This window comes from Sander vitreus, chromosome 20 (assembly GCF_031162955.1).
Source record: "Sander vitreus isolate 19-12246 chromosome 20, sanVit1, whole genome shotgun sequence".
NCBI classification, from domain to species: Eukaryota; Metazoa; Chordata; class Actinopteri; order Perciformes; family Percidae; genus Sander; species Sander vitreus.
Window position 1 is genome coordinate 15,504,256 of NC_135874.1, and position 18,183 is coordinate 15,522,438.

The window sequence follows — 18,183 nt, forward strand, 5'->3', positions numbered from 1 at the left end:
AATAAAAAATAACATATATATGTATATTTACTATTTAGTGTAGAATAGTATACTATCCTATTTAAAGTATGTATACATTTTAAAACAAAACGTGTGACCACAGAGTAACAACCCAGTGACTTTGTTTGCCCACAAAATCAGTTTATGTTAATCAGATTATGACAGTAAATCAGATTATGCATTGTGAGACTATAAAACCCCAGTTTGCATGTGATTTCTTTTTAGTAATCAGCTTTTTAGTAACTTTTCCCTACAACAGTTATTTGTTACAATGCCACATAGGCCTGCTGCCTTCATTTAATTATAATTATCAGCCTGTATTTTCTATTTCCGTATTGTATGTATCACGTTGATGACGAACTTCTCCAAGTCCGACAGCACATGAAGGCAGCGCATGGCTGGCACAGACGTCACAATATGCTACGTCATAATTATTGTTACGGCAGCCAACAAAGGATCAGGCTGTCACACTGTTAATCTGCATCCGATGGATTAAAGCCATGAATGTTTTTTATGTTGAACAAAACAACACAATGATTAAAAAATATATCTCTCATTAATTTAATTACATGTTGATAATTCCCGTTTTGCAAGGCACTTAGACGTTTGAGCCAGGATACATTTCTGTTTACACAAATGTGTTGCTAAGCAACGACTAAACATGGCAACGATTTCGCGCTGAAAACAAGCCGCTCCGTGAATACTTTCTATTAATATGTATATTTTAATAGCAAACACTTTAGTTCAGTCTCAGGTAGAAGTAAAATGTTATTTTTTACACAATTTATAGGCCTGCGTGAGTATTGAGGATACTGTAATTCTTTAGGCTTTTCTCTTAGCAAAGATCTTTTCACCAGTTATCAATCTCCACCAGCTTTCTGCAGATCGATACAAAATGGCATCAAACCATGGATCACTTGCCAAGGAGGCCATTGCGCTGCTCAATAAGTTCAGTGCTGGCAGACAGTGTTTGGATGACTTTATGGAAGAGGCTTCTAAGGATCTGCAGGTGGGTAGACTCAGATCAGTAGCCTACCCTGATGCATGCTTGTGCTGACACCTGACTATCTCGTTTATTTGTTGCAGAACATGGGTACTCTGCATAAGAAGTTCATACTTGATGTCGTTTCTGGATGCATAGAGCACAAAAAGTTACTGGACGTAGTTATCAATGTCTTCTATGGCCAGAATGGGAAATGCTTATCTAGAGGTGACCGCAGCCAGTTTGTCAGTAAGTTGACAATAAGTGACCTAGCTAGCTAAACAAACTTATACATTATAATGCAATAAATAAAAGAATAAAACCAGATTGCCACTGACATGTTTACAATACTATGTTGTTCTTCAGTTATCTGTTACCTTGCCACATTTTCTCTTGATGACCTTGGACTTCAGCGTTTTAGCAACATTATCAAATCTCTGGACATCAAGAAGATGCACATGGTAAGAAACACTGATCAGAGTAGGGTTGTTGCATTTGACATAACCAGTAATATATAGCTACACTACTGTGCCCTCTGTGTGTGTATTGTGTCTGGCTGTATAGTTCCTGACTTTCTTCTTCACAAACCTCACCACGTGGATACAAGATGAGTGGAATAGTATCTATGACGCTGCCTATGTGGAGAAACACTGGATTAACCCTCTGCTAAGGTGAGAAAAGTACAGGGAAATATTTTGTAGGAAATCAATGTCTTTCCAAAGGCAAGGAATAAGGGAATAAAAGCATATTTGTACCTTCAGATGGCGCCCTGAGATGGATATTCTCATGGACCGGCTTGCTGTCAAAATGTCTGGTGGGAGTCGGGTCAAGAAAGCTCCAATCAAATCCACTGAGCCCCAGGAGTTCTCTCTCTCCAAACCTAAACCTCGACCTCTGCCTATGCCTGAGCTCATTCCACAGCAGGAAAAATCAAAACCAGTCAGCCCCATTTGCAGTTATAGCATATACAATATTTCCTTCAAACATTGGCACACAGTTTCGGTTTACTGTCTTATATAGACTACAAGACAGAGCATTAAGCTGTTTATTGTGTTGAGGTTGTGGTGGACTCAAAAGACTTTTGTTTTATAGGTGCCAAAAAGCACATACATGGCTCCTAAAGAAATGCAGATGTTGGAGGAGATCAAACAAAAGAACCATCAAAGGACTGAGGTACAATATCTGCTTTCCCCCGTTATGATCAGAAAAAGGCTATGACATCTAAAAGGCAAATTATGCTCTGTTATAGTAATGAAATACATCAAAGAAAACAAGTTTTGACAGAAAGAGTAGTTGTAAATCAACAGCAGGTATATGCACAACAACAACAACAACAACAAAAGCAACAGTTAAAACATTACATTACAGTACATTAAAAACATAAATTATTATTATAAATTATTAAATTATAATTTTTTGGAATTCAATTCTGGTCGCATATACGATTACTATCATCATATTATTATCATCAGCACGTATACTGACTTGATTACATCACATTTGTTTTTCACCAAAGGAACTGCTCTATGAGGCAAATATGAAACAGTTCAGATGTGGAAATCCACAGAAGTCTGAACACACCAAGGTAGGGGCTACTGTCTGTACTTTACATGGATTTCCAAAGTAATATTATTGATTCATGCCTTCATGCTTACTTATATATATAGTATATCAGATCACATTGCTGATGAACCATCATTTATATTGCAGAGAGCGGTGTCTCAGATTAAGGAGGACTTGGATTCAAAACTCAACTTCAATTCATTTCATTCCTCTGAACTTCCCTCCAGTAATAAGGTGAGATCTAATTATTTCACCTGCTTCAGTGGATCAGTCTTTAGTGTGATAGTGATGACTATGAACTAAGGAAGGCATAATATCCACTTGCATGGGTGTTTTGTTCTGATTCTGTTAGAATAACAGCTGGCCCATCAAGCTCAACAGTGCAGCCATCCTGAGACAGGGGGCGCTATATGACCGTCAGTTGGAGAAGGAGCTGCAAAGGTAGGGCAGAGCATTTAATTGCCAATGCTTGACCTATTTTAGGGGGATTAAACATCTCAGTATCATCAGTGATGACTGATTTGTCTGACTGAATTGTCTTGTTGTGATGTTGTAGATAAGGTAGCCTAATTTGTTCTCAGGTCTCTCTTGCAAAGAATTTCTTGATCTCAATGAGACTTTTTACACAGTTAGTAGCCTAAACAAATCCTCAAACGGGCTTTAGTTTTTCAGATACCCCTAGAACAAAACCCGACCATGTTTTTTCATAATTTTGAGATGTCCCCTTCATGAAATGGATGGTTTAACAAAAATATTTTATACCGCAAAAAGTGCTTAAATGTATCAATATATTGACTCACCCCATAGGTGAAAAAGTGCAGAATAAAACCACTCATTTAATTGTTTACCTATTGCTTGGATTTAGTTCAAATTTGCACTAGTATTGCCCAGTTATCTACTCTAGTCCTTAAAACAATATGAATATCAAAATATGTATTCATTAAAAAACAGTCTTTGGTGTTTTTTGCCCCCAATGTCTCCTCCCAGGCAGCGCGGCAATGGTTATGTTTAGGGTTAAGGTTAGGGTTAGCTGCCTGGAAGGCGCCGTTGGAGTAAAAAAACACCACAGAGCTTAAAAAACTAGAGCCTAGAGGCTTTTAAATTCAAAGGTGTCAGACACCCTGCGGCTTACAGCTAAGCCCCACCCCTCTACCTGAAAATGGAAATGTGTTGGCTGTTTTAGGATGTTCCAATTAAAATAAAGAAAAACAAGGGTTGACACATGATGCTGCTGACCATGTTAGGCCGATTACTCGTGCTGGCTAATGTACACATCAAACAAAGTATGCTCATTGGCATTAACCGTTTAACTTTAACTTTTGAACTGTAAAGATTGACTCTTATATTTTCATACATTTTAGCCATCCATGTACATTTTAACCACATTTATACATTTTAATCTTTTGCATAAATTATTTACATCCTGATGTCTAAATTAATTTTAGCCCGGGCTACACATAAATAATGCTCAACTGCAGCAGGAGTCATTTCTTTGTGTTTGTGACACAGAATGGAGAGTCTGGTGGAGGGGGCACGTGAGCCCTCGTCTTTCCTCCAGTGGCAGAAGGAGATGCGTGAGAAGGACCTTCAGGAGGAGCTGGCCAAGATTGAGCGCAGGCGTCTGGAGGGACGCATCAGTTATGAAGAGGCAGCTATGGCCCGCACACGCATAATGGAACGCAACCAGAAGACTGCTCAGCTGAAGAAAGAAGAGGTGGGTAAAGATCCCTCCCTCGACAACCGATAAGAAAAAGCATTTACAGAAGATTACACAGTGCTTTAAAGTGTGTAAGAAGATGACAAAAGCATGTCTGTTCTTGACAAACACCCTATAAAGAAGTCATTTTTAAGGGAATTGCAATTATGCATCAATAATAAAGTGTTTTATTTATGGTTGCTTTCTTTTTTCTTGTAGACAGCTCAGCTGATGCGGAGATATGCTGAGAAAAGGTTGCAGGAGGAAAAAGAAATGAGAGACTTGGTGCAACAAGTGGCAGAAGGACACAAGAACTCAAAAACAGCTAAAGAGAAGTTACAGAAAATCAAGCAAAGTATAGGTACGCCTCCTCGTTTGACATCACGTGTGATACAGTGATCCTTCATTCATGATTTCCTTTTCATTCTACTCAATTTCACACACACATTTTACAGTGAAAGAAGTCTCAGAGCAAAGACGAGAGCTCCTTCGCCAAGCACTGGAGGAAGCACAAGCAGAGCTCAGCAGGAGATTTGAAATCATCTGTGAAATCCGCGCCATTGAATCACTTCCTCATGTTAGAGTCAGGAATTTTGACGACTCAGAGGTGAGTGAAGGAAAGCATGGGCGCCATTTAACATTTGACATACCTTCACGTTGGCTACTCCTTGTGTCCTGCTGAATCTGTTGTCCCGTGTCAGACTGCAGGCCATGAGCTGCTGGGAGAGATGTCCCTGGTGGAGCTGAAGGAGCGGCTGGCTCTCCTGAGGGAGGTGCAGCAAAGAGAGCAGCAGGAGAAACGGGAGCACATCCTGGAGGAGAAGCAGAACAAGAAGCAGCTGCTGTTGGAGCAGCTGGACACCATCAACCTCCACACGAGAGCGCTGGCACAGGCTGCTTTCATAAGGTCAGGAAAATGTTTGGTTCTGATTTGATTATGGTTAGTAGGAAAATGTGGGTCTGAAGCAGATACTTATACAAACATACAAATATCACACACATGTTTTCGCATGTTGCAGGAAAAAGGAGAGGGAAGCCAGGCCAGGTTTTCGGCAGGGGATGACTCAGGATGACACAGTTTTGGCTCTGCAGAAGAAGCTTGAAGAGAAACAGCAAGAGCGCCAAAGACTGAAGCAAATTGAAGGCAGGAAGGCCAAACACTCTGAACAGGCAGCAGCACACACAGAAGAGAGAAACACAGGGACACACGACAAAGTGAGTAGGAATACTCAGTAGCCTTGGTAAGTTGTCAGCGTTGTCTGTTTATGTTAGTGTTGGGATTATTCTCGATTGAAGCAGTTTTTGCAGTATTTGTCTCTCTCTTTCTTGTTCTGCCAGAAAAGCTTGACAGTGAAAAGTTGGGAGGAATTGGAGCTGAGCTTAGAGCGTCACATCCAGAAGGACGCTCCTTATGTTGTTTCTCAGACAGAAACACTCAAGACATAAATATGCTCCACAGGCCTGTGAATGTTTAATTTTAGATCAGAAGGGTCTCTAGTTATATTTGTTGCAAGTAATGTGTGGGATGGTTAGCTTTTCATCTTTTTGTTGTGTTCTTTGACACATTTTGCATTAAAATTGTTGGAAAAAATGTTTGAGTGCTGCTATGATTAATTTTCACAAATAAGCTAATAATTATTAGTATTATTAGCCTTTTGTGGTTTCCCTGTGAGTAATTATCTGGAATTGTTTATCTTGACTTATATCTTGACTATTAAGAAAATGTTAATTAAAGTTTGTTATGTTCAGTAAAGTTCACAAATGTCTCCCCAAAGTAAAGTAAATTCCACCCACATGTGTGTATGTAGCATGAAAAGGGAAGTGGATCTTCAACTTATGACGTATGACTTATGACTTATGAAGGAAATGTCCCTTCCTCAAAACAATGTTGGTGTTACTTTTGTGACTTGTATGTTTCGGTAACAAGTTACTGTACAAAATGTCACTCATGATTTCTCATCATCAAGAGCTCAAGAGCATCTGTTGTCTGAAAACACCCATTGCAAAGCAGAACTATGGATAGTATAGCTCAGAAATGTGACAGCAAATCTGTATTTTTACAATGCACTATTATTTCTATGTGTGTGTAACTAAATACACACACAGGCATATATATATATATATATATATATATATATATATATATATATATATATATATATATATATATATATATAGTTGTGAAAAATAGGAATATTATGGGCCTATTGATAACATTGCATATAATACAGTAATTAAAGTAATGAAAATATCTATTTTTTGGTAATGAAATATCTAATTGAAGTGTTAATAATAAGTGCTAATTGTAATTTCCCCACTGGAGATTGTTAAAAAGTATATTATTATTATTATTATTATCTATATATCTCTATTTATATCTATCTATTTGAAATGATTAGGACCAATTTTCCATGTAATGGTTTACTAATGGATTTGAATCATTGCCATATAGAATATACTGTGGAATGTATTAGATTTTAACCACACAAGAGGCAGTGAGTCCCTGCTGGCCGTTCCGTGTAACAACAAGAGATCTGCCTGAATCGGGCCCATTTTCCCATTAGTTTTTTCTCTGTAAAGCAAAATCACATGATGCGTATTTTGTCATATGACACTGATGAGAGGACTGATCCCACTGTGAGGGAACGTCACAGGCGATTCCTGTAAAAACAAGAGCAGCTCGGGCACTTGTTAGGGATGTGATGCTGTAGCCTGACATTTTTTGGTGCTAGTACTCGATAATATCTGGAGGATGGACTGCCGGGGAGTTCTGCCTGCGATATGCGCCGCTTTCTTCATAGGTAAGTTGGACACTTGTTCGACAATTACTGCTGTAATGCTACAACCCACTAGGAAAGGTACTATAGGTCTATAGAGATATATACTAATAGATATCATAGTGTTAATTCACCACTATAACTGAAATAGCATATTATAGCGTATTATAGATTTTGGTTGAATAAACAAAGTATAAAAACATTATACATGGCATAAAAAGTCAATTCAAATCTTACTGTTTTCCCCCCAAACTTCATAACTTCAAACTTTCTCCTCATGAAAAATGACCTTAGCATTACTGGTCTAGGCTGCTGTTGTGTTTCTATGGTGTGTATAGTGGAATTGATCCTAATCGTATGTTAAATTGTGGCATCTTACTGTGGTATTACTAATCTCTCTATAGGAACTTCATCATTTAGCTGACACTTGAATTTGATACGGCAAACTTTCAGGATTACAGTATTTCTTTCTGCCAGTTGATCAGTGTCTAAAAGTTTGAGAGAGAAATGTTGCCAACCTAGAGAACAAGAGAAATCACATGACCCCCTTTCTGAATAATTGCATTTCTTGAGGAGCATGGCTCCTATTCAAGAAAGCACTTAGGCACATGGCTAATGTAATTACTATCACACTATGGGCTCTGTTTTGCTTAGTGCTTATGCCTGTTGCTCTATTTCTCTGTGGTTAGATAAAGTTACTGTACTCAAGATTTTGTGGAGTGATTTAAGATATCACACAGTTTGAAGACGTTCTCATCTTTTAGGAGAACCATCCACCCACCTGTTTGTTTTTCATATTTTGGTTGTGTTTCGAGGCTGGATCAATGTTCAGTGCATGTCTGAGTAGGTGGGGGATGAATTTACGGTGAATCTACTTAGATTAACTTTTTACTAATGTAAATGCCTGGAAGTATACATAAATGCAATTTCTGCATAACACCAAGACTAAATTTGCCCGTAATTTCTACTTGACACTTGCCTGGGTCCCTATCAGGCAAACTTCAGTTTCAGGTTACTTTTTTTGTATCCGTAGGTATATTTGTTTTGCAGCAAGAATATGACATACATTATGACCCACAACTATGAAAACTTGACACCACAACAGCAGAAAACCCTACTTTGGTGTATGTGTGTATGTATTTTAATGTTCTGTGCGTGAATATGTGAGCAGAAACAACAGAACAACACCACTCTCATCGAGAATGTGACTTTGGAGACAGAGATCGGAGCAGAGAGATCGGAGTTATTATTTATAATATGGTTGCTAATGTATTTGTTCCATTATGAAAAGAAAATGCTTTTTTTTTTTAAAGCCATAACCATTAAGGAATAATATTTGAGTGGTTTTGTTAATGTGGAGAAATTATTGGGGGTGAAAATGTGAAGGGGGACCCCTCAAAGCAAATAACCTTAGACCCCAAACAGGCCCTGTGAATCTTATTTAATCCATCCATCCATCCATCTTCATCCGCTTATCCGGGGTCGGGTCGCGGGGGTAGCAGCTCCAGCAGGGGACCCCAAACTTCCCTTTCCCGGGCCACATTAACCAGCTCCGACTGGGGGATCCCGAGGCGTTCCCAGGCCAGGTTAGAGATATAATCCCTCCACCTAGTCCTGGGTCTCCCCCGAGGCCTCCTCCCAGCTGGACGTGCCTGGAACACCTCCCTAGGGAGGCGCCCAGGGGGCATCCTTACCAGATGCCCGAACCACCTCAACTGGCTCCTTTCGACGCAAAGGAGCAGCGGCTCTACTCCGAGCTCCTCACCGGATAACTGAGCTTCTCACCCTATCTCTAAGGGGAGACACCAGCTACCCTCCTGAGAAACCCATTTCGGCCGCTTGTACCCTGGATCTTGTTCTTTCGGTCATGACCCAGCCTTCATGACCATAGGTGAGGGTAGGAACAAAAACTGACCGGTAGATTGAGAGCTTTGCCTTCTGGCTCAGCTCTCTTTTCGTCACAACGGTGCGATAAATTGAATGTAATACCGCACCTGCTGTGCCGATTCTCCAACCAATCTCCTGCTCCATTGTCCCCTCACTCGCGAACAAGACCCCAAGGTACTTGAACTCCTTCACTTGGGGTAAGGACTCATTCCCTACCTGGAGAAGGCACTCCATCGGTTTCCTGCTGAGAACCATGGCCTCCGATTTAGAGGTGCTGATCCTCATCCCAGCCGCTTCACACTCGGCTGCGAACCGATCCAGTGAGTGCTGAATCTCACTGCCATCAGGACCACATCATCTGCAAAAAGCAGCGATGAGATCTTATTTAATGTGTTTTTTATTTATTTATGACATATACATAACTTTTTAAAGTTATAAAGTATTATATAAAGTATTTTGGTGCATATTTATTGGATAGTTGACAGTAGATACATCACACAAAATAAGGAGAAAGATGAACAACAAGTAACAAAGGTCCAGAGCTGGGTTTGAACCAGGGACGTTGCAGGTCATGATTAGGCTACCAGAACAACCCCAATCATTATTTTGCATTCATTAACTATTTTAGGCAAATTAAATTGTTGAGTTTGCACTGCAGGCCTGTATCAGTCCACTACCAGAAGTCAGATTTAAAACATCCAGTGCCCTTCTCTTCCAGGCATGGTGGTGAGCCAGACAACACTTTCTCCTGCTGTGATGAACACCACTCTCATAGAGAATGTGACCAGTCTGACTATAACTCCCGTGATTCTGAGCAGCACTACCCCAGGCTGCTTTGCATTCAACACTTCTACTTGTGAGCCCTGTGCTCCAGGATCGCAGTACGACAACAGTGAGTCAACGGCCATGTCCTCTGACACGAAGCCACCATTTTAAGATGACCTCTAATATTTATTTTTACTGAAGGGATTCAAACTGTATGTAAGAATGGAAAGTCAAACTTAAGAAATCCTTCTCTATCCCTCCCCAGACACCCTGCTGTGTGCGTGCTGCTCTGACCCTGGTCAGTGTCTATTTCCTGGAGCCTGTCTGCCATGCTCCAGAGGATTCTATCAGCCGTTAGCAGGACAGCAGCAGTGTCTGCCCTGCAACCGGGGCTTCTATACAAAGTAAGGACACAGATTGTGCCAAGAAATTATTTTTATTTCAAGTGGTATAGGCTTTACCGTCAACTTCACTGGTCAGTGTCTTGTGTATTTTACACTACTGCACAGTTTCACTGGAAGTCCATTATGTCAACCCTGCGCTCCTGGATCCTTCAACAATAACACTGGAGGAGACAGATGCACAAGTTGTTCACCAGGTGTGTTTATTTAGCTGTAGACAAAAACCCATACTGTTATAAATCAGTAACTAGTGATATGCTTTCTGCTTGAGGTCAGCTATTAAACTTATAAATGTAAAATGTTTTTTCCAGATCAATTATAAAGGAACGCATTCTTGAAAATGAATAGATTATCTACATATAAAAATGTATGACTACAAATTTACATGCAATGTTCTCAACATAGTTTCAAATCTTCTGAAACTTGAGAGAAAACATGAATCACGTGTTGAGTTATTTTCTGTCTGTCGCTTTTAGGTTTTTTTTCATCGCAGCAGAGCTCCACTTCATGTGCACCGTGTGCACTGGGACGTTTTTGCAAGTAAGTTGCATTTGAACGTCACTGGTTGTTTTTAAGGAGGACTCAGAAATCAGTATGGAACATTCATAACGATTTCTGTGTGATAATCACAAACAACATCACATGATTTCATCCCATGGTTCTGTTTGGAACAATTTGGCACAGATATACCCCCACACACAAGACCAGTTACACAGTCACTGCTTTGATTAATCAACAGAAGGTATGAACATGTACCGTAAGTGGCATGTATGATCATGTCCCAGCATATATGAATGTGGCTTATAGAACTGGACTTGGAAATATTAGATGGTAGATGTTATCAATCCCTAGATAAGGGCTAAGGGCCGCAAGGTCTCGTGTTCTCAGTTTGCATTTTTGAGGCATCTCGATCAAAGCAAAGGAAGAGGAGTGAAAGTTACTCTGAACTCCTTTGACATATCTGAGCCTATGCACCCTGTAAAGGAGACTGATTTTGGCTTGGAAGGAAGACCTTTAGGCTCGGCTCTTTACCATGACAGTCAGATTTAAACTTTCATTGAATTAACTTTAATTGTATAAGAAGAAGAAGTACTTATTTATTTTTTACTCTTCGTTGTTATTACACATTACAGGCCCAAAATACACACACAATATACACAAACAGGACCTTATACATGCACTAATGGAGAGATGGCAGAGTGAGGGGGATGCCCATGAACAGGCGCCCCGAGCAGTTCGGGGTTCGGTGTCTTGTTCAAGGGCACCTCAGCAGGTGAACTAGCATTGTGAACTGGCACCTCTCCAGCTACCAGTCCACACTCCGTACTTGGTCCGTACAGGGACTTGAACCGGCTACCCAAGCCAAGTCCCTACGGACTGAGCTACTGCCGTACACAGATCTGAGACTCTGAAAACAGTTTTCCTTCTTTAATGATGTCTATTATTTTTCCAGCCTTTGCTTAACATTTGAAATGACAGACCTACACCAAACCATTGCTTACTGTATATGTTTGTTAGCACTGTGAACAGCTCTAAACTGAATCAGCTTTGACATTTTTCAAAAATGCCTCTGAGTTACTTGTGGCAGCTGTGAAATCCATAGTAGTTTGTCCATTTTACAGTGACGAATAAGCGTCTCTCTCTCTCTCTCTCTGACAGCTCATCTGGTTGTAGCCAGTGCCAGATGTGTCCTGCAGGAAAAGAAGCTCTACAGACTGCCTCTAAAGACTGCACACCGTGTCGACCAGGTAATTCACATCATGCTAACTTAAAGCTACGAGGCCCTATGCTTATGAGTACTGCGGCTCATGAAAGAAAAGGGCAAGCATGAATATCCATCCAGGTGATATCTGGTTTTGAACAGGCATGCACAAGGCTCCCCATCAGACTATGTGTCAAATCTGCGGCAGTGGCTTCTTCCAGATCCACTGGGGCCAGGAGAGCTGTGATGTATGCCCAGAGAATCACTACTGCCCTGTGAGTACTGCACCTTCCGCACTCTGGCCCACAAGAGAAAATGAACCTGTGTGTGTTTGACAAATATCTTGCATATGTTTGGTGACAGAGTCATGTTGTTCTCTCAGAGTCCAGATGTGAACCCCATTCAGTGTCCCAGCGATGCGTTTTGTCCAGAGGGCAGCTTGTCTCCAGGATACTGCATGGAGACTTTCTTCCGCAAAGAAGGAGACACTTGTGAATTGGCTCCCGTCACTATTGCTCTTTTAGTTATTGGAGGAGGGGGTAAGTAAGAACTAACTATCAAGTATGTTTCCCTGATATTTCAGAGCTTCTTTCCAAAATGCATCTTGCCTTTCACACCATGTTAAAGGCATTGGACTTGCAGTTATGCTTCTAGAACTGGTTGCCTTTAAAGTTGAAAAGCTTCAAGCTGCAATTTCCCACATTTATATAATCTGATTACACACAAAACACTGTCTTTGAAATAAGTATTAATAGCTGGTGTTTGACATGGTAATGGTTCATACCTCCCTTTGGATACTATTAAGTATGCCTATTTTCTATAGCTTAATGGGACAGAGTTTGTTTTTTTCAATCATAAAAGGATATGAGCAAAGATGAAACAGACTAAATATGCAGTACAACTTCAGAAAACGCCAAGGAACTTTCAACTCTTGACTTAGCAATGGTCACCAAAAAGGACTATGAATACAGGATTACTCTTCTCTACAGACTAAATTGTTTTCTTATAACAAAATAAATGTAAATTAATTATGTTTATTTAAACCTCCGTTTTTTCACTTTTTGTATTGTTGAAATGTATAGTTTGTCTTTTATTGTAATTTATTTCTGTATTACTGTATGTATTTAAATTGATAACATGCATTTCTTACTACAGATTTCATCTATTAACTAAGTATTGTTCTGGGCTTGTAGTTTATGCCTACGATATGTGACACTTTCATTTTCAGAGAGACTATTATACAGTCACACTTTTCTTTCAGCACACTGAAAACAGATTGTTTCCTCTTACACTGAGTCCACTTCATGCACAAAGAGGACACAATGAGATAAAATAAGACTCATGCTCTCACATTACACACATCAATACACTCTTTGTGTATGTGTAAAATGCCTGACTGTAGACTGTGTGGACATTTCCTGTAACATCCTCTGTTGTTTTTTTCTCTTTCCTCAGTGACCCTACTCTTCATCATTTTAATGGTCTTACGTCGACGGAGAGACACTGATGGAGAGCTAACTGTAGCACGAGCTCCATTATTGCGCAAAGAGCGACCTCAAGGTCGATACTATGGGATCCCCTGTGATGCAGAACCTGTATATGCTGGCTGGTGAACCAAAGGACATCATCTTAGCTTGTCTAAGTGCTTGGTAAAATAAAACCAACTGAAGTCTTATCTACATTTGGGTCCCAACTCAAAAAAGGACTGATAGAGGAAGACTGATGGTGAAACACTGGACTAAGAGCACTGCCTTGACAGTACTTTGACAATCTACTAGCTTTTTGTGGTACATTTGAATATATTTTTGAGAAACAGAGGTTTTTGTGAATTCTTGTAGTTTGACACTGTTACAGTTGTTCCACTCAGACAAACACACTCCTTTCATAAACTAGATTATTGGATTATGAAAGGTATGCTGGAACGGTGAAAATGATCTGTGTGCCTTAACTTGGTGGGAACCTCTCTGTCTTATGAAAAGCACGTTTTTTTACAGAGGTAATTGATTTACTTTGCACATGTTTTGGTGGAGATGCTTGCATTTACTAGTTCCACAGTTACAGAGAGGTGTAAACTGGTTTGTGCCTTGTTTTTAAATATTATTATATATTTGATTACAGCACATCGTGTTGTCTGTAGTTAGTTGATACCTTTGCTTAATGTTTTTCATCTGCTATTTTGAGGGTTATATTTGTATGTTTTAAAGGAAAATAAATAAAAATGATTGGTGACAAAAGATTATGTTTTTAATTATTCTTGGATGCTTAGTGGTTACTGTGCATGTCAAATTACAATGTATATCAAATGTTTTTTTGGTTCCAAATGCTTTTTTGCTCCTACAAGTATTCTTTGAAGGCAGTAAAATGATTAAGTGTCTGACACACATAGCTAAATGTTGCATAGCCTCTGTAATGCTTTTTTCCCGTGGTAATGTTTAGTGATGTTTTTGCTGTTTCGTGTTTTTCTATTACAGTATATGCATTTTGAATATCATTTCTTTTTGTAGAAGCTGAGATGTCTGGTGCACATTGGTTTGTTACAATGTTACATAAATTCAAAGTAAAGGTGTGGGATGCTGAAGCACTGCCGTTTACTGTTCACTATAGGCCTTTATTGCAGCAGACATTTTGAGATGTCATATCAGGAAAAACACAGGTGTATTTAATAGCATTAACAACTGCTTTCAATTTCCTAAACCACGGCCATTGAACTATACTCTCAGAGAGAATAGGGCAATCGTTAATGTTATTAGTTGCACCTGTGCATTTCCTGCATGACAAGTAAAAATGTCTGCCATGAAAAATATGTATTCAGTGGATACTGCAGTGTTTACCAGACTAAAGAAAAGAAAAAAGGTACCTCTTACAAGACTGTGGTTAGGTCACACAGCACTGAACAATTCTTTCCACATTATGTAAACATCCAACAGAAGACTGTGACAAATGGCAGATCTCATGGATCAGATAAACATGTTTACAGTGTGACAACCATGGAGTAGAAAGACAGATAGGCCTGCAGCTGAAAGTTACATACAAGACTGCAAGTATTAACACACACAGAAAGTTGCTGGAGTACATAACAGAATTTCTGGAGGCTGAAACACACCTCCACGATGATTTTAGGATTGTCTGTTAATCTATTTGTTACCAGAATTTTATTTCAATAGGCTAACAGATAGCAATGGTGGAGGGACTATAGATCCTTTAGTTAAGTAAAAATAGAGAGGTATAGAAATATACAGTAGCAAAAAAAGTAGCCTATAGTACAAGTACCACAAAACTGGACTTTACCACATTTGTTTCGATATTTTTTAACATACACACGGACAGCCTACATGTCCAGTAACAAATTGCTAGATGGCGGTAATACTCTGTCATACGGTGTCATATTTATACAAATTGAAATTTGTCCAACCAGGGCTCCGTACTTACGTCAGCATTCTGGCGAAAACATGGCGGCCGCCCTGGCAAGGAAGGTGTCTGGTGTGTACCTACAATTTGACATTCATACTTCATTCTCCTCATTCCGTAAATGTTTAGTCTTTTATCCATGTGTCAATGCACTGAACTGTTGGCGCAATCGTGCGTACGTGTAGTTTGTTAGCACAGATAGTACGTGAAGTTGCTACATTAACGTCAGCTAACTAACATTAGCAACAGTGCTAGGTTTTCTCTTTAACGTTACTACTAATCCTCCTCATGTCATTTTATGTTGTCCTTGTGTCTGACAGGGCTGCTGAGGCCGCTGTCTGTCTCTCTGTGTGCCAAGACACCACAGCTCTGTAAGCTCTCCAGCCTCATCCAGCCTCCACCTCTCTACAGCTCTGCTGCAGCCGCTGTCCGCGCTCCTCTGTGGGCTGCAGTGTGTCAGACACCCCGGTACAACATCCTACAACGGTAAAGGACAAGAGGGAACACTCCTGCTGATACTTAAAAGTGGCTATTAATAAAATTCACTTAAACTCTACTGTTTTTCGTGTTAAGGACCACATTTTACAATATAGCCAAACATATGTTACACTCTTGTCTGGGGCATGGGTGTATAGGGTCTGGGCTGTTTTGAATTGGTTTGAGCGGGGCTCCTTTATTTTTATTTTTTTATACTGTGTGTGCTTTTTGTGGCAACATCAGGTTTGGAAGGTGTGTGGAGTAGGTGCAACACAAAATAAAATACTTCTTGTTTATTGTAATGATTGAATATCCTGATAAATCTCAGAAAGGGATATATCAAAACCTGACTATATGAAACTAAACTGTTAAGTGATCAAATATTGTTCTGTAATTTGAGTAACATTAACCTTCTTTAAATAACAGTTATTGTATTCTTTCTCTACTTCTCTGTGTTGTTGCAGGGTATCGGCACTTATTCCCAGTCTGAATCAACAACCAAGCAGAAGTCTGACATATGTCAGTCTGAAGAAGGGGAAGAGGAAGACTGTAAAAGCTGTGACAGACCGATTCATGAGGCTGCATTGTGACCTTTGGATCAGGCGCAAGGTACAAGTCTTTTACTGTGAACTACCAAAATCACAGATTTCTTTTCTTTGCACCTTTAACTCAGTGTTGCCAATCTGAATTCTTGTTTTCGGGTGTAAACAGGCTGGATACAAAAAGAAACTGTGGAAGAAGAAACCTGCCAGACGAAAGCGCCTGAGGGAGCATGTATTCTGTAACAAAACGCAGAGCAAGCTTTTGGATAAAATGACAACCTCTTTTTGGAAAAGGAGGAACTGGTATGTTAACGATCCGTACTTGAAGTACCACGATCGGGTCAACCTTAAACTGTAATTTGCTGATTTATGTAGTGACATCTTGTTTTTGAACATAATGTTATGTTATATATGTAATAAAATCATATCTGATAAATAATTACCGTTTTCCTCGAATGCTCTTTTAATATAAGAAAAAAAACAGATTGACACATTCAAAGTTTTGCTTAATTTAATGGCTGTTAATAGATTTAAACAGAAATATTCAACCTAGTAGAAGGATACGTTGATAGCCATGAACCATCATGTCAACTTCCCTCCTTTTCTTTTTTTTTATATTTCACAACCAAGTTGAAATTTAAGTAATTTGACATTCTGGCCTGCCAGAACAAAATTCCGTAGGATTTTAAGTGGTGTTTCCTCATGAATAAAGTCAAAGTGGTTAATTTATCAGTAAGTAAGATGTTATTCATACATATATACATATATATATATATATATATATATATATATATATATATATATATATATATATATATAGCCAACATGTATGTTTAGTCATAACATTTCATATTTCTTTCTACAAAGCAAACAAACAAATGACAAAAAAAATAATAGTTTACCAGCAAGGCATCTGAACAAAATCATTTAAGAAATCAAAATGTTCATTCAAATTAATAACAAACATCATGCAATGATGAGTTTATCAGACTACGCACAAGTATACAAATCTGCTACTTAGCAACATTTTTTTCTCTCTGTTTTACTTTGCATGAATTTTAAAAGAAGAGACTCACCTCCAGCTCTAACATTGACACTACTAATGTTTAAACCCAATCTGATTTTCCGGTTTCATTTTTTTCCACTACGTATCCATTAAAAGGATATACAACATCAGAGTGAATGACGTGTAAACAGAACATTTGTACCTGAGAAGCTTTTGTTTCAAACTTCAAACCACCCAAAATGATACAGATACAATGATAAAAATAAGAAATCTATCTTCCATCAACAACCAACACAGTGATACTTTGTGTAAAGTGTTGCTATGATTCAGGCTCAGTGAATTAATTACAATATGAAAACACCATGTATCATCATGCAATATATTAACTAAAATGTAAGTTTGTAAACCTGCAACCAATAAAGTCACTCTCGTGAATTCCTAAAAAGGTAAGATCGAAGAAGTGTTGCTCAGTTAACAGCAGAGCACTACACAGTGATTTCAAACATGGAAAAAGAACCATGTTTATATACAGTAAATATGTGTTCATGTAATATCCTATTGCTGCTACAGCTGAAAGTGGCACATTCCTAATTTGCCTCAAATTGCCAAAATTGTCAATTAAATAACAAAACATGCTAACAAACTGAACAGTAGATTGTCAAAAACAATCTGCTCCACTGTGGAAACTTTGTAGTAGTGACTTTTATCTGATGTGATTACTTTTATATATTATTTTATTTATATATATTATATTTATTTACCACAGAAGAAATAATGATAAAGTTATTGGTAATACTATCCAGCTACTACTTTTATATGATTGTTTTTTTGTCATTGTAATTTTTGGCCATTTCATAGTATTGAGGGCAGTCATTTTATATTCTAAACATAGTGCAAAAATGATTGTTTAAAGAGAACATAGATGTGCTGAAAAACTTATATTATTGGTGGAGACATTTTATATGTCTTTCTTTAAG

The 18,183-nt window shown here is 38.8% G+C and overlaps 3 protein-coding genes across 3 annotated transcripts; all 3 read left to right on the top strand.

Moving 5' to 3' along the window:
* Nucleotides 1–895: 895 nt before the first annotated feature.
* On the top strand, nucleotides 896–5,750 carry cfap99 (cilia and flagella associated protein 99). The gene is made up of 15 exons (XM_078277850.1): nucleotides 896–1,009; nucleotides 1,087–1,231; nucleotides 1,349–1,443; nucleotides 1,547–1,653; nucleotides 1,744–1,921; nucleotides 2,075–2,155; nucleotides 2,499–2,567; nucleotides 2,693–2,779; nucleotides 2,898–2,986; nucleotides 4,055–4,259; nucleotides 4,461–4,602; nucleotides 4,697–4,848; nucleotides 4,943–5,148; nucleotides 5,261–5,456; nucleotides 5,580–5,750. Exons 1-15 carry the CDS (start codon nucleotides 896–898, stop codon nucleotides 5,685–5,687), a joined length of 1,974 nt encoding a protein of 657 aa, XP_078133976.1. The 3' UTR covers nucleotides 5,688–5,750.
* Nucleotides 5,751–6,868: 1,118 nt separating this feature from the next.
* LOC144535067 (uncharacterized) lies at nucleotides 6,869–14,007 on the top strand. Its single transcript, XM_078277338.1, has 9 exons — nucleotides 6,869–7,042; nucleotides 9,624–9,797; nucleotides 9,936–10,074; nucleotides 10,180–10,268; nucleotides 10,548–10,611; nucleotides 11,731–11,819; nucleotides 11,936–12,048; nucleotides 12,156–12,312; nucleotides 13,229–14,007. The coding sequence occupies exons 1-9, from the start codon at nucleotides 6,994–6,996 to the stop codon at nucleotides 13,384–13,386; spliced, it is 1,032 nt and encodes a 343-aa protein (XP_078133464.1). The 5' UTR covers nucleotides 6,869–6,993; the 3' UTR covers nucleotides 13,387–14,007.
* Nucleotides 14,008–15,198: 1,191 nt separating this feature from the next.
* mrpl35 (mitochondrial ribosomal protein L35) lies at nucleotides 15,199–16,639 on the top strand. Its single transcript, XM_078277308.1, has 4 exons — nucleotides 15,199–15,253; nucleotides 15,502–15,667; nucleotides 16,123–16,267; nucleotides 16,370–16,639. Exons 1-4 carry the CDS (start codon nucleotides 15,223–15,225, stop codon nucleotides 16,556–16,558), a joined length of 531 nt encoding a protein of 176 aa, XP_078133434.1. The 5' UTR covers nucleotides 15,199–15,222; the 3' UTR covers nucleotides 16,559–16,639.
* The last annotated feature ends 1,544 nt before the right edge of the window (nucleotides 16,640–18,183 follow it).

Excerpts from the sequence above, each read along its gene's own strand:
- cfap99 (XM_078277850.1), top strand. The coding sequence starts at position 896 with ATGGCATCAAACCATGGATCACTTGCCAAGGAGGCCATTGCGCTGCTC. Across the intron at positions 1,444-1,546 it reads ACATCAAGAAGATGCACATG|TTCCTGACTTTCTTCTTCAC; the intron begins GTAAGAAACACT and ends CTGGCTGTATAG. Across the intron at positions 5,149-5,260 it reads GCACAGGCTGCTTTCATAAG|GAAAAAGGAGAGGGAAGCCA; the intron begins GTCAGGAAAATG and ends CGCATGTTGCAG.
- LOC144535067 (XM_078277338.1), top strand. The coding sequence starts at position 6,994 with ATGGACTGCCGGGGAGTTCTGCCTGCGATATGCGCCGCTTTCTTCATA. Across the intron at positions 9,798-9,935 it reads AGGATCGCAGTACGACAACA|ACACCCTGCTGTGTGCGTGC; the intron begins GTGAGTCAACGG and ends ATCCCTCCCCAG. Across the intron at positions 10,269-10,547 it reads ATGCACAAGTTGTTCACCAG|GTTTTTTTTCATCGCAGCAG; the intron begins GTGTGTTTATTT and ends TGTCGCTTTTAG.
- mrpl35 (XM_078277308.1), top strand. The coding sequence starts at position 15,223 with ATGGCGGCCGCCCTGGCAAGGAAGGTGTCTG. Across the intron at positions 15,668-16,122 it reads CGGTACAACATCCTACAACG|GGTATCGGCACTTATTCCCA; the intron begins GTAAAGGACAAG and ends GTGTTGTTGCAG. Across the intron at positions 16,268-16,369 it reads ACCTTTGGATCAGGCGCAAG|GCTGGATACAAAAAGAAACT; the intron begins GTACAAGTCTTT and ends GGGTGTAAACAG.